Source organism: Lathyrus oleraceus, chromosome 1, assembly GCF_024323335.1.
Source record: "Lathyrus oleraceus cultivar Zhongwan6 chromosome 1, CAAS_Psat_ZW6_1.0, whole genome shotgun sequence".
In the NCBI taxonomy this organism is placed as follows: domain Eukaryota; kingdom Viridiplantae; phylum Streptophyta; class Magnoliopsida; order Fabales; family Fabaceae; genus Lathyrus; species Lathyrus oleraceus.
Window position 1 is genome coordinate 377,958,476 of NC_066579.1, and position 14,135 is coordinate 377,972,610.

The 14,135-nt window shown below is 38.7% G+C and overlaps 1 protein-coding gene across 1 annotated transcript; it reads right to left on the reverse strand.

Annotated features, from left to right (window-relative positions):
- Positions 1-13,143: 13,143 nt before the first annotated feature.
- On the reverse strand, positions 13,144-13,902 carry LOC127108108 (secreted RxLR effector protein 161-like). The gene has a single exon (XM_051045525.1). The coding sequence runs from the start codon at positions 13,900-13,902 to the stop codon at positions 13,144-13,146; it is 759 nt and encodes a 252-aa protein (XP_050901482.1).
- Between the last annotated feature and the right edge of the window lie 233 nt (positions 13,903-14,135).

Genomic DNA, 14,135 nt, shown 5'->3' on the forward strand with positions numbered 1-14,135 from the left:
GCTCTGCTGGAGAGAGGAACGCTAACGTCTTCAGCAAACACTCTGCTTGGGGAACTGCCCCACAAAAATATTTCAACAGCAACCTTGCTGGGAATGCCCCACGGTAGGGCTCAAACAAACCTATATTGGAGATGCCCCACAATAGGGCTAACAGGGACCTGGAGGAGGAATGTTGTACTGCCGGGAACATGAAGATAAACAACTTCAACCAACACTGCACTGAGCAAATTCACTGAGGAGAGACCATACGAGGTTCTGCAGGACAAAGATACAGTCATGCTCGAGATACGAACAATTGTCTTACCTGCTGGTAATCATACCACCCCCGGGAGAGCACCGTGGGTCTCCTAAGTATCCTTCCATCATTGTGAACGTTCTCTTTGTTTAAGAACAATTTTTTTGAAAAATTTGTTTATTTTGAAAACAATGATACTTTATCAATTAAAACATGCAAAACGTTTGTTTAGTTGAAACAAATAAGAGTGCAAATAATTGGATGAAAAGCTCAAATTAATGTGATGGGATGGTAGTCTGCAAAGGGCGAGACTCCATGGATCTGTACAAGTTTTAAATCGGTGATATATATTGGAGAGGGCTACATTGAACATAATGACCTTTCCTCTACCATTCTGAATTTTCGATGTATTCAGAGCTTCAGTCGACGACGAATCGAGAATTCCTGACGGATGACATGTATAGAGCACAGTCTTGTCAAGGTGCAGTTACTTGCCAAATCCCTAATTTTTGCCTAGATTGCCCCAGTGTGAGGTGATCAATCTAGCGGGATGCAAATTCTCTTTTTTTTTCAATGTCTCTAACTTTTGCCTGGATCGCCCTTTCGGGTTTTCAATCCACCGAGACGCTCCTTTTTGCCTAAGTTGCCCTTTGGGGTGTTCAACTTAGCGAGCTGTTACTTTTTTTGTTTGTTTTAGGCGAAGTATTTCTTGACTGCACCAGGATTCACAGGACGAGTGAACTTCTTCATCCATCGTAGTAAGTGTCAGAACACTGCCTGAAGAGGCTCTCTTGACAACATATGGACATTCATAGCTTGGGGGTTCACCTGCCCCTGGAATCGGGTACAAAAGACAAGACTTTCTTGAGCACAAGGTCACCTTCTCAGAACACACGAGGCTTGACCTTCTTATCAAATGCTTTTTCACTCTTTGCTGATATGACTGACCATAACACATGGCAGTTGATCTCTTCTTTTCGATCGAATTCAGCATCAGTCAACTTGGGACTTTGAGGGTGCTATTTCTCTTTTGTTTTTTTTTTCTTTTCTTTTTCTTTCTTTTGATTTCTTTTGATTTTGATTGATTTCTTTTCTTGATTTTGCACCCTCCTCTTTCTCTTTTTTTCTCTTTTTTTTTTTTATAATGCCCCAGTTGGCTGTTCTGCTGATTCTCGAGATGCAGCTGAGTGATCTTCTTTTCTTGCTCAAGAAGTCGGGAAATCTCGTCAAGAATCCCTTCAACATCATCTTCGTCCACTTCGAATACAGGGAATTCAAAATTGGGAGATGACGTCCGATCATTATGTTCAATGGGTTTGAGAAACAACCTGCATAAAGATTTTGATATGAAAAGCTCTTTGAAAATCAAACAAGACAATCGTTATGCAGATGAAAAGATTGCTTTTATTCTTGTTTTTAAGGTTTTTTGTGATCACCAATTTCATGCAAAAAGCGAAAAGGGAAAACAAGTGGAAAAACAAATGTTTAACATGAATTATTTGAATGAAAATATCATTGCACAAAATGTTGCCAACAATGTCATCACTTCTCCTTTTGGCATGGGAGAAGGTTTTTTTAAACAAAGTGATTGTTACAAAGACTTATGAACAACTGTAGGAACGCCCACAGTGACCCAATTGTGATAGATCCCTCCAGGGATGACAACTGTCAGTATCCTTTGCATCAGCAGCTTCTGTTTTCTGAACAACCCTTCTGAAGAAAAAGTCGGAGCCAGCTCAGGACTTGTTATCTTCAAGCTTGATTATCACGGGGACCCAAGTCCTCAAAGTTCAGAATTCCTGATCTGACAAGGTCTTGAACCTTCATCTTCAGCTGGAAACAAACTGTCCATATCATGACCAGGAGCACCCGAATGATACACACAATGCTGCTCAGGCCGATACCACCACCGAGGGTTGACGGGTATAGCCGGCGGGTCTCTGGGAGTAATCAAGTTCCGCTCTAACAGAGAGGGATACAGTTCGGCGTAGGACATGGGGACTGGATCAAAAAATGATCTTCTTCCTCTCATTACTTGTACTGGCTTGCTAGGAAACCTGCTGCTGAGGATGATGTTGCTGATGCTGATATTGCTGAGTTGGCCTTCTCTGCTGTTGTTGAGGTTGAGTTGCCGGAATAGTCACACCAACAGCCTGACGACACTGTCCTCTGTTTGCACTCCTCCGACGGTGCACAGCATTTGTTTCAATCTCTCCCCTTTTGGGTGCCCCAGAGTATAGCTTCTTAGAACTGGAAGAACTTTGAAGAGCCAGGATGGCGAACCGGAGCGCGAGCTGCTCTGACATTAACAGTCTCCGCAGCAAAAGGCTGTTCACTGATTCTGATCCCCTTCAATTCATCTCCCACGACATGATCATTGACGAGAATAGTGACAGCAGCATTCTCATGAACGGGTACACCCACTGGTGAAGCACGGTGGACTGGTGGACTCATGGCTTCCAGTCTCTGGGCTAAGGCACGCAGCTCCTTTTGCCCCTGAACAACTCCTTTGCATCTTTGTCATGAACTGGGCCATGTTTGCCCTCATCTCAGCCAACTCGGCTTGTACTTGATCCATAATCTTCTGATGATTGAGTCTGGTTGAGTAGCGGTGTGGACGACAATCAGCAATCCTCTCTCAGTCAGGAACCAAAGTGAGGGGTTTTTCCAAACATGTCTGTAATGCAGGGATGTGCATGATATGCATGATGTGCATGATATGGGTACTATTTTGTCATGAATGATCCTGATAAAGGATATGCGTATGCGAGTTAACTTTTTTCATGCATTACTATTTTTTTGGAAAATAAACATGCTACGATGCAAATGATGGGAACATGACTGGTCAGGCTGTGCATCTCAAGGCACAGGGTCAAAGCTTCGGCTTGAATCCGGAGTCACAATCCATCTGAAACCCAAAGTCATCTGAGGAGCTGTCATCTGAACCCATGTCTGGAGAACTGAGTCACCATCTGAGCGAGTATCCTCAAATTCAGCCCAGGGATCCGAAATAAACGGAACCCTCTGATCAATACCAGGGTCAAACCTCCGGCGTCCAGAAACATATGTCCAGAATTCATAGTCACCATCAGTACTGGGAGTCACCAACTGTACCTGTAATAATGATCATTCCCTCCCCACTCACGGGTGTCGTCTAGGCCAGGGTAAGGTCGAGAGAAACGCAGCATAAATAACCTTTCGCAGAATATCATCCTGTGCACACCCGATGTATGCACCGATAATATCCCACCAGGGTCTGAACTGCTCGTGATATCAATGTTCCGCTAAGTGGCGCCATACCACCCGCTTCCCATGAATCACTCTATTCCTAGGTATCCTAGATTGCACTCATGGTCTGGGTATTGGACCTTTTACCTCAACTGACTCTTCCCCCCCACACAGAGAGAAACAAACAACCCGCCAGGTGAACAGATGAATAAATGCAAACATTAATGCAAACATAAATGCAAACAATAGACAATGAATGCAAACAGTAAATAATGAATGCAATAAATAAACACAGCACAAAGCAACCAAAACCCTAACCTAGAGAGCGCTAGGAGAGACTCGCTCAGGGAAGATGGACCAGCATAGGTCAACTTCTGGATATCCCCAGCAGAGTCGCCAGCTGTCGCATCGCGCGAAAAACCGGCGGGAAAAGAAGAACAACAGAGCCGCCACCGTGCGTTATTTATCCCAAAATAGGGAAAGGAAACGCTCAGAGTAAACCTGGGAAAGAACATGGTCTCGCGACCAAAGAGGATGGGTTCGGGAGTCGGTTATGCGAAGGGAAGGTATTAGCACCCCTACGCATCCGTAGTACTCTACGGGATCCACGCACAAAAGGAAGGAAAATTGGTTGCTAAACACTGCTCAAATACTCACACACACTGGCTGAAAGAAACGCAAGAGACTGACTGAAACTGACTCGGCAGGATATCGTATCCTGGGCCTACTTAGTCTATCAGGCATAGACATCAGAGTCGAAGTAGTTCGGACTGGGGAAACGACACATGCTCGCTAGGATGTCGCATCCTATGCATACGTATCTTCTCGGACGAGAGAAGAATCAGAGCATTCGTAGCTCGGCTGACACACACACAAACAAAACACAGGCAAACGTGGAGCCCGACTGCCAATCACTGGACTTATATCAGCATCCGAACCAAAACACACGCAAAGAGGCAAACATGGAGCCCAAATGCCGATCACTGGACTTACATTGACATCCAAACCTAAACACACGCACACTGGAACCCAAATGCCACTCGATGGACTTACATCGGCTTCCAAGCACACAACAACACAACAGGTTAATAGGGAGTCGGGGACTCGAGCCTATAACTGTCAAGCACACACTCAAACAGACAGACAACAAATTGCTAAGGAGTCAGGCACTCGAGCCTAGCAAATGTCAGACAACACACACAAAAGAAAAAGGGCGCCCGGAGAGATCAGCTCAATCTCCTGCCTACATACTTCATCTGGTATGAAGATCAGGGCGATGTAGTTCCCCTACGGAGGGATAAAGGACTAGCCTAACCAGATAACAGAGAGAGACACAACTCTAGGGAGACTACGACTCGAGCCTAGATGTTGTCATGCAAAATCAACCCTAAGTTATGGTTTCTAGCTAAATGGCACAAGGGCCAACCTATCCTAAGTATGGCTCACACAGGAAGCAAGCCACACACACTTAACTTGCACAGGAAGCAAGCCAAGCAAAACCTAACTTGCACAGGAAGCAAGTCTAAACTAATCCTAACTTACACAGGAAGCAAGTCAAACAATCCTACAAGCACAGATAGCACACGCTATACGCAAACAAGTGGCTCAAACAAGGGTTAGGTTTTAGTCAAGGGGTCATATCAACCTCGACAAACAAACCTCTGGAATAGGGTGAATGTGCTCTTAACCTTGCCATTGAGGGGCTAAGGTGAAGCAGATGAAAGGATGAAGTGAGGATGAGACCTCACAGCTCTTATCCCTGGCCTGGGAGAGCTCAAGACAAGAATGTGTGGGTTCAGAAAGTGGGAACCCTTCTACACATTTAAAACTGACTCAACTGTACAATTGTACAAGATCTTGGGTTTGTATCTGCAATGCATCAACACAGTGGTGTGAGCAAAGCAGATGACACACTGAATAGTGGGGGATAGATTGCATATCCCTACCTTCCACCAATTGCCTCTTCACTTAGGAGGACTTTGACTCTATGCAAGGACAAAGTTAAACATCCATAAACATTGCCTCTTAAGGAGGACTTCAGACAGTTGCCTGGCCAAGTAACAGGCCAGGTCTTCCAGACTACATGAAGTAAAAGAGACATACCTCAATGCAAATTGCTTATACAAGCAAAGCAAAGCAAAAAGTTCACAAGGAACTAAGCAACTAAAGCACCTGAAACAGTCAAGCAGATGTTAGTATACAACTTCAAACAAAACAAACAGAAACAGACAACAACAGTCCATTAGAGGCACATGGATGTGCAAGACACAAGGCTTAGGGCATGTGAGCCAAGCCACCTACAAAACAAGGAGGTTAGACAACAATATTCAAGCAAGCTCAGTTAAAAGAATTGATCTCAATGGCCATTTGATGGTCAACTTGTTTTTGAAGAAATGGAAGAAACAACTATGATTTTGATGATGTAGCTCAATACTGATGAAGATAATGGTTTGGAATGATGAAACTTTGGAGAACTTAGCTCAGCAGTACTTGCAAGTATCCAAATCAAGAACTGCCATTGTTAATCCATGGAGAAAAACAGAATATGAAATGGAATTCCAGCTGGGATTTGTTGGCTGTAAGGAGCTCCAAATGAAGTTCAGATGGTGATATGACCAAAGGATGCTCAAGGGTTTGAAGCTCTTTGACAGAAATTTGATTTTTGCCCAAAAATGCAATTGAGAGAGAGGAGAGTATTCTGTGGTTTTTTGGTTATGTTTGTTGCTTCTACTGTCCTCAATTTGACAGAAAATGTGATGAGGGGATCGGTTGTTAAGCAAAGCAGGGTTGGTTTGGAAGTTCTGAAAAGAAAAGAAATGGAAAAAAAGCCAAGTAAGGTCAGTTAGGCTTTTGGCTTTTGCTGGTTTTGTTATGACAGGGAAAATGATGGAAATGTTGTTATGTCAATGCAGGGTTCAGTTCCTTGAGTGTTTGGACAGAAGAATGAAAAGGCAAATAGCAAGATGAATCAATGAAGTTCTACTGTTTTTTGGTTAGCAGGTTTGGACTATTGGAAGTTAGAGATGCAAAGCAAGTAGCAAGGTGTGTGCAGGTTTTAGAATCAACATCAACAAAATGAAGTGCTGTTGTATTTGTTCCATGACAGGGTTACAAGGCAAGGCTTGGTTTTGCAAGTAAGCAAAGGCTTTGGTTGGTCTGCTACTGTTTGTTCATGGCAGAAAAATAGTGAGGAGTATTGTGCAAGGCAAGACAAGGTTGTCCCTTTGGGTGTCTTTGGACAGAAGAAAAACCAGAAATGTCAAACCAAGATGAGTGAGCTATGCTTTTTCTGCCTTGGCCAAAATGGTATATGACAGGGAAATGATGTGATGCACTCTGCTAGGTTGTGGTACAGTCCAAGGCATTTGTCCCCTTGGTATTTTTCTGGACTGGTTTTCTGATAGGCACAAACAAGGCAGGGTGGATTTGGAAGTCTGGAAAGAAAAGAATAGAAAATGCCAAGTCAGGTCAGTTAGGCCTTTTGCTGTTTTTGCTGGTTTTTGTTATGACAGCCAAGATGAAATGCCAATAGCAAGGATGAGGTTGGAAAATGAGTGAAGGTCATTGTGGTATGCTGCTTGTGGCAGGGTTGTAGCTTTTTGTGCTTTTTGACAGCAAAACAGAAAATGCATAGCAAGGGTGAGGTTTGAGAGAGTGTGAACAATGGCCTTTGGCTGCTACGGTCCTCTACATGACAGAAAAATGGTTTTTTTGATGTTCTCGTTTAAAGCAGGGCCAGGACTAGGGTGCTTTGGAAATTGGACAGAAAAAAGCAAAAGGGCCAAAAGTGATCTTTTGAGAGAATGAAATGCAATGGTTTTTTTCAGTTGGTTCTCATGTTTGCAATATGACCAAGAATGATTGTGATATCTGCTGCCTTGAGTGAAGCAAATCCATGGCCCAGCTCAGTTCTGCTGAGGTTTTTTGGACAGACCCCTCACAATGCCAAAGATCAGGTCTTTTGAGCCAATGAATGAATGAAAATCCCCTGGTTTCTTGGCTGTCACAGGTGGTTTATGTGTCTGCCCTTAGGTTTGTTTTTTTGACAGGGAAAAAATGGTAAAGGTCTGCTGTTAGAAGTGGGCAAGGTTTGGCCATGAGAAATTGGGGTGAATCAAGACTGGTATGGTTGGCAAGGCAGGATGGATTTTTGAATGAAAGAATGGTCTATGGCCTTATGGTTTGTGGCTGCTGTAGCAGGGTTATGATGCATAATGCAAGGCTCAGTTTTTTCATTGTGCTTTGACAGTTCTTGGTAAATGCAAGTGAGGTCTTTTGAAGCTTTTTTATGAAGTGGCCAAGAAAATGAGTATCAATGCAGCAGTCCTGTTATGTGATTGTGGTAAGGCTAGGTTTGAGTTATTTGGAAACTTGGACAGAAAATGCAAAGTAGCAGGTGAGTCTCAATGAATCAGTTTTGTCATGAGTGAGTTTTTTGTCTGCTCTCTTTTTGCAAGGCAGTGTCTTGGCATTGTGGTCTTGTGCAGACAGTTGTGTATGACAGAAAAAATTGAGGCCAAAACTGTTATGTGTAAGTACAAGCATGGTTGTGGAAGTATGGTTCAAACATGTACTTTTTCCAATTCTTAGGCAACTAAGCATGGCTTCTTGTTTCTGTTAATTTTAGGCTGCAAGATAAGGTCTCAAATGACAGAAAAAATGCTGCATAATTGCTGTTCTTTTGAGGTACAAGGCAAGGCATGGTGGAAGCATAGACAAGTATGGTGAAATTGTACCTTTCTTACAATTCAAGCAACCAAGCAATGGCCTTATGTACTGCATATTTTGACTTTGCAAACACATTCTAAATGACATTTATGAGCTGTTACAATTGGCCAAATGTTGAAAAAATGTTTAAATCAAAAAGTCAACTCTTGGTCAAACTTGTATTTAAATAAGAAAAGTCAAAATATGCCATTTTGATTGGTGAAGTTTGGGCTCATGAAATTTATATTTTTGGAAAGAGTAGATCAAATGTGACTTGTAGGAAAAAACCCCACCAAAATTGGCCAAACGGTTTGAGAGATATGGCCCTTTGAAGTTCAAGATTTTCTGAAATCGATTCGATCATAACTTGCCAACCACACATGGGAATTGAGAGTTCTAGGACTTTTTGGAAATGGGAGAACAAGATCTTCAACTTTCATGTTGGGCAAAAATTCATTTGAGGCTTGTATCATGATGTAAGTTTGAGGATCAAAACTTTCCATTTATGGTAAGTTTCAGTTACAGGCCCAGTTTCCGTTTTGGGAAATTTATGATCTGGCTTCAAATTCTTCCATGATGGTGTTTGGCATGATGTATGATGAATGAACTCTCACAAACCAATTCCAATCATCCAATCACTGATTAAATGGACAGTTGACCAACAGTTGACTTTTAGGGTTTCTGACTGATTATGCATTGACTGATGACTTCCAAACCCTAATTCCTTGAGGACTTGACTTCAAATGATGTCCCAAGTTGTATGAACTCTTGATTATTGATCATGGTGCCCAAATTCCACAAGAATGACCACCATCCACTGCTTTGACTGACAGTTGACCTTTTTTAGGGTTTTTGACTGTCTGTGTATGAACTGATGATCTCTGAGCCTTCAACCCTTGCTTTGAACACTTCAAATAGACCTCCAAGTCATGTGAACTTGTTGGACAAACCCCAAGGCCTTGGTTCAATGAGAAATTCCTTTGCTTGCTTGGTTGACTGATCAGGAGATTAGTTTGACCTAATTCTTGATTGGCTTGCTCTTGAGGCAACTGAGGGACAATGCAAATGCTATGCAATGGATCATGATATGCTATGACCTAATATGAAAATGTATGCATAATGATAGGTGCAAATTTGAGGTACTACAACCATCACAAACAAATACAACACACATAACACATAAGCAACACTTAAACACCAACATAACAAACTATAACAAATAAAATACTATCACTAACAAATACAACACATAAACAACATAACTATGCAATTATAACAACATAACTATGCGATTACAACCATCAAAATAATTTTGTAATTAGTATACATCATCCTATAAACGTCCATGTCAGTCTTAATATCCACCCATACACGAACTTCTCAATTTTGGTTGAATGTGGTATCAAGCCATTGAATTCTTCCGATCCTTTCATCCTCTGCAATTTCTCCATCTAACCAACGGTTCAAGGTCCCATTAAGACGTTCAAACGTTTTTATATTCCAAAGTCGGATCTCTGTCAGAGGCTGCACTGCCGAAAAGATTAAATCAGCATTTCTCTTGTGAATATATGAATATTCAGACATTTTAAAGAAAAGAAAATTGAAGGAAAATAGAAGGAGGGTAAGAAGTTGTGTGAAAAATTATGGGAGAAATGCTCTGTATTTATAGTTCAACACACATGCATGCGCCATTGCCTTAGGTGCACCCACACATGGCTACATGCATGTGCCAATGCATGTGGTGCACACTCACATGCCTGCATGCATGCGTCAATGCATGTGACGCCTTCACAAGCATGACTGCATGCATGCGCCAATGGGTTGAACGCCTCCTTTGATTGTCAATTAGATGCGTCAGTTCAACTGACGCATAAATAATCAAAGGTGGTTATTTCAATAATTAATTTGAAAAATAAATTATTTAAGTATTTAAATTTAAAAAATAAAATCTTTATTTATAATATAAATTAGGATAAGATCAATATATAAGTCGCACACAAATAGTTATTTATTCAACAAAAAAATACCATCGATAATCAAAGAAACAATAAATTTGTAAAGATATAATAGTTTTGTAGAAATAATTACTTATCCATGACCATTTTGAAATATATAAATTGTAAACTAGCAGTACAAGATAATACTAACTTTTTTCCTTACATATAATTTAATATTGTTAAATATATTTTAATATGTATTATGATTTATTATTCTAGTTAATACATTTTATATTCAAAAATTATTATATTTTGGTCTCAACTACAAACCCACGCATTAGTGAACACATCATCCTGCAATTTCTCTTCTAAAACCAAAAACATAAACAATAAGAAATTGTTTTCTATGCAGACTAAGTGATTACGAAATCATAAATTTATCCATAATCATGTATGAAATAATACACTCAAGAATCAATAACTAAAAAGAAAAGTGATGCTATTCATCAAAGTTCAAGTTCTTGTATGCATAAGAACACTCATCCTTGTGGCCCGTCATCAATTACAATCCGGTATCCTTCAGCAAGACGTTCTTGCTTCACAACCAGCTTGGAATTGAAAATAAGTCGGCCAAGAATGTTGAAGTGTCAAACTGGTAGCCTTTGACAAGATCTTTTTTGTCTACATAGCTGCATGTTAATTTGTATTAAACCATCTCATGACTCTATTTCATTAGCATGTGATTCTTAACTCATAAAAAATCCAATACAGGTCATAAAAGTGAAAGAATTAACAAAGAAAGATGTAAGCTTGTTATCATGATTTATTTTTACCATAGGACATCAAGTTTCAGTGTAAAAGCTCATGACAACCCAAAAACTAACAATCTAAGCTATTGATTATTCAACAATGCTCCAATATTTAACCTATTTATTATTCAACAATTCTCTAATATTTGTATGTCTGGTTAATAATTTATTAAGATATGAGTTTATTCTGTTCAAAATATATTTATTTACTTAAAGTTATATAATCAGATTTGAGTCCTTCTCAGCATATATTTATAGATCTTTTGAAATAAAAAGCATACAAAATTAAAGATTTGTTGAAAATAAAATTTATAAAAATTCACCTCTTATTAAAATCAAACTAAAACAAATTGAAGTGACCAATAAGTTCTCCTACTTGATTTAGTTGTTTTGAGTAATTTCACATTGTTCTAATATGAAGCTAATGGAAGCTACATGTCTAACAACATAATTAATGAATGACATGAAATTATAAGTGAAAATCTATTTCCAAAACCAAAAGATAATTAAATCTATTTCCAAAGCAGAATATCACATTGAAAGTCGTTGCAGATCCAATGGATTTATCAATGCATGTTTGATCTTTCATCTTGCTGTTGTTGAATCAGCCGATTTGAAACATGAAAAAAATCTATATAAAGGGAAAAATGGATTTAATTATCTCCATGTGAAAGAAAAAAACAAAGCCAGTCATTAACTGTCTTAACAATTCTTCCATCTATGATAATATGCAAAACATAACTGCAATCATCATCGTGTCTCAACTAACATTTTTTTCTTCTTTTGAATCAAACCTTCATTTTAACTTTAATGAAAAAATTGATGACGAAAAGAATCATATTTTTTTTTATCGAAATTAAAGAGTTAATTGATTAGAAAGAATCTTTCTAATTTCTAGAAAAATTGCAGTAGATGAAAAAATAAAAGAGCAATTAAAGGAGAAACCTTAAAATCTTAGGACATTTTATTACATCTTCATAACCAACTCAATTCTTTCATCGCGATAAAACGAAACTCACAAACATCTTCGTTGCAACTTATTTTGCTTTTTCACGATACTCGAATATTCCTTCTTCAAGGAATTAAATAAAACCACTAATATCACTATAATTGACTAAAATGAGATTTGGCATTTGAGGATTTTTTTAGTGAGAGTGTTCTGGTGGTAAATTATTTAATTTACAATGTTTAATGTTGTTCTAAGGGTTATATAATGAAAAAAAAAACCATGACACACAGAAAAGTTAATGGATAGGGGAGAGTAGAGAGAAGAAATTATAATTAGGTGTGTAATGGTTCACCATAAGTTATAGTAAAATAGTACTAGTATAATCCAATGGTTCTTGGCAATAAACCACTTATTTGCTAGTTCATTTTTTTAAGGTATCTAAAATGCAAAAAATTTTTCATTTTTTTTTCATACTTTTTTTCAGACATAATATAGATTGGAAAATTTAGTAGAAAGATTTCTGAGAATTTTAGTGTATCAAAGAATGAACTTCATAGAAAGATTTCTAATTTTTTTAATATATTAAAGAACTTGATGGTAAGACTTCAGACATTTAAAATATAATTGCAAATCATTAATTCTCATATTAATATAAATAAACTCGTACAACTTCACAATATTTTTCTCTTGTTTTAGTACTCGTAAACCCATCTACAAGGAAATATTTCAAGGTTTATTATAAAATCAGCAACCAGGCTCTGAGGAAATTGGATTTAATGGAAATGAGGTATCCCAAACATAATAGAAATTAAGAGGTTTTCCATCAAGAGGTTTTCCATCATTCAGAATGCATTCATTTCCCACAACCTTGAAAATTGTATAGGGCATAACTAGTTCAGTTTGAAAACCAGTGCAATCTAACTTCACATTCTTTTGAGGACAATTTGTACATTTGTCTCTAACTGTTACAGTCCATTGTGGCTTATTCTCCACTACTCCTGTTTGAGATTGCCTTACGGAAATGTCTTTGTATGAACATTGGCTATAACTGTGTAAAAAAAAAAAAAGAGACAAATCAATTTGTAACTTCTGCGTTTTCATTAAAATACGTTTTGGTCTTTATACAGATTCATAGACTTTAGCTATTCTAGGAAACATGAAATATTGTAAATACTATTAATTTTGGCCACTGACCTTCCAAAACTCTCCATTAACTTATCAATAAAAACCCATTAACTATGACATTTAAAGTTTATTCAACAAAACTCCTCTGTAAACTTAAATGTTTCTTCTATTCATCATGCCTATCAACTTCTTGCCTCTGTCGAAGATTTCCTTTGATAGTGGTTTTGTGAAAATATCCGTTGCTTGGTCCTTACTTGCTACATGCTTCAATTCGACATTTCCTTCCTTCACGTGTTCTCGAATGAAATGGAAGCGATTGTCAATGTGTTTGCTCCTTTCATGGTTTACTGGATTCTTTGCTAACTCAATTACTGACATGTTGTCAACGTGTATTATTGTAGCATCTTTCTGTTCTAACTTCATTTTACTCATCAATCTTCTGAGCCATATTGCATGACAAACACACCAGGATGCTGCTACATATTCTGCTTCACATGTCGAAAGTGTTACTATTGGCTGCTTTTTAGAAAGCCAAGTAAACGCAGTATTTCCCATGAAAAACACATATCCAGAAGTGCTTTTTCGATCATCTATGTCTCCGCACCAATCACTGTCAGAGTAACCAACCAACTTGTATTTGTCTGAATTCGAGTAAAACATCCCAAGTGACACTGTTCCTTGGATGTACCTCAGAATTCGCTTCAATGTCTTCCAATGTGTGTAAACTGGCTCCTCCATGAATCGACTTACAATGCCTACACTTAATGAGATATCTGGTCTTGTACATGTGAGATAGCGAAGACTTCCTACCAAACTTCGATATTTGCCTGCTTCGACACGTTCTCCTCCATCAAATTTCGACAATTTTGTTCCTGGTTCCATTGGCGTCGAAACCGGATTACAGCTTTCCATCTTATATCTTTTCAATATTTCTTTTGCATATTTTTCTTGTGAGATGAAGATTCCTGTTTCTTCTTGTCGAACTTTCAGACCAAGAAAGAATCTCATCAGGCCTAAATCTGTCATCTCGAATTCACGTGTCATTGTGCTTTTGAATTCTTCTATCATCTGATCATTACTGCCCAGAAAAATAAGATCATCAACATAGAGAGCAACAAGTAATACATTCATTCCATTTTTCTTCA

Coding starts and splice junctions, on each gene's coding strand:
- LOC127108108 (XM_051045525.1), bottom strand. CDS start 13,902: ATGGAAAGCTGTAATCCGGTTTCGACGCCAATGGAACCAGGAACAAAA.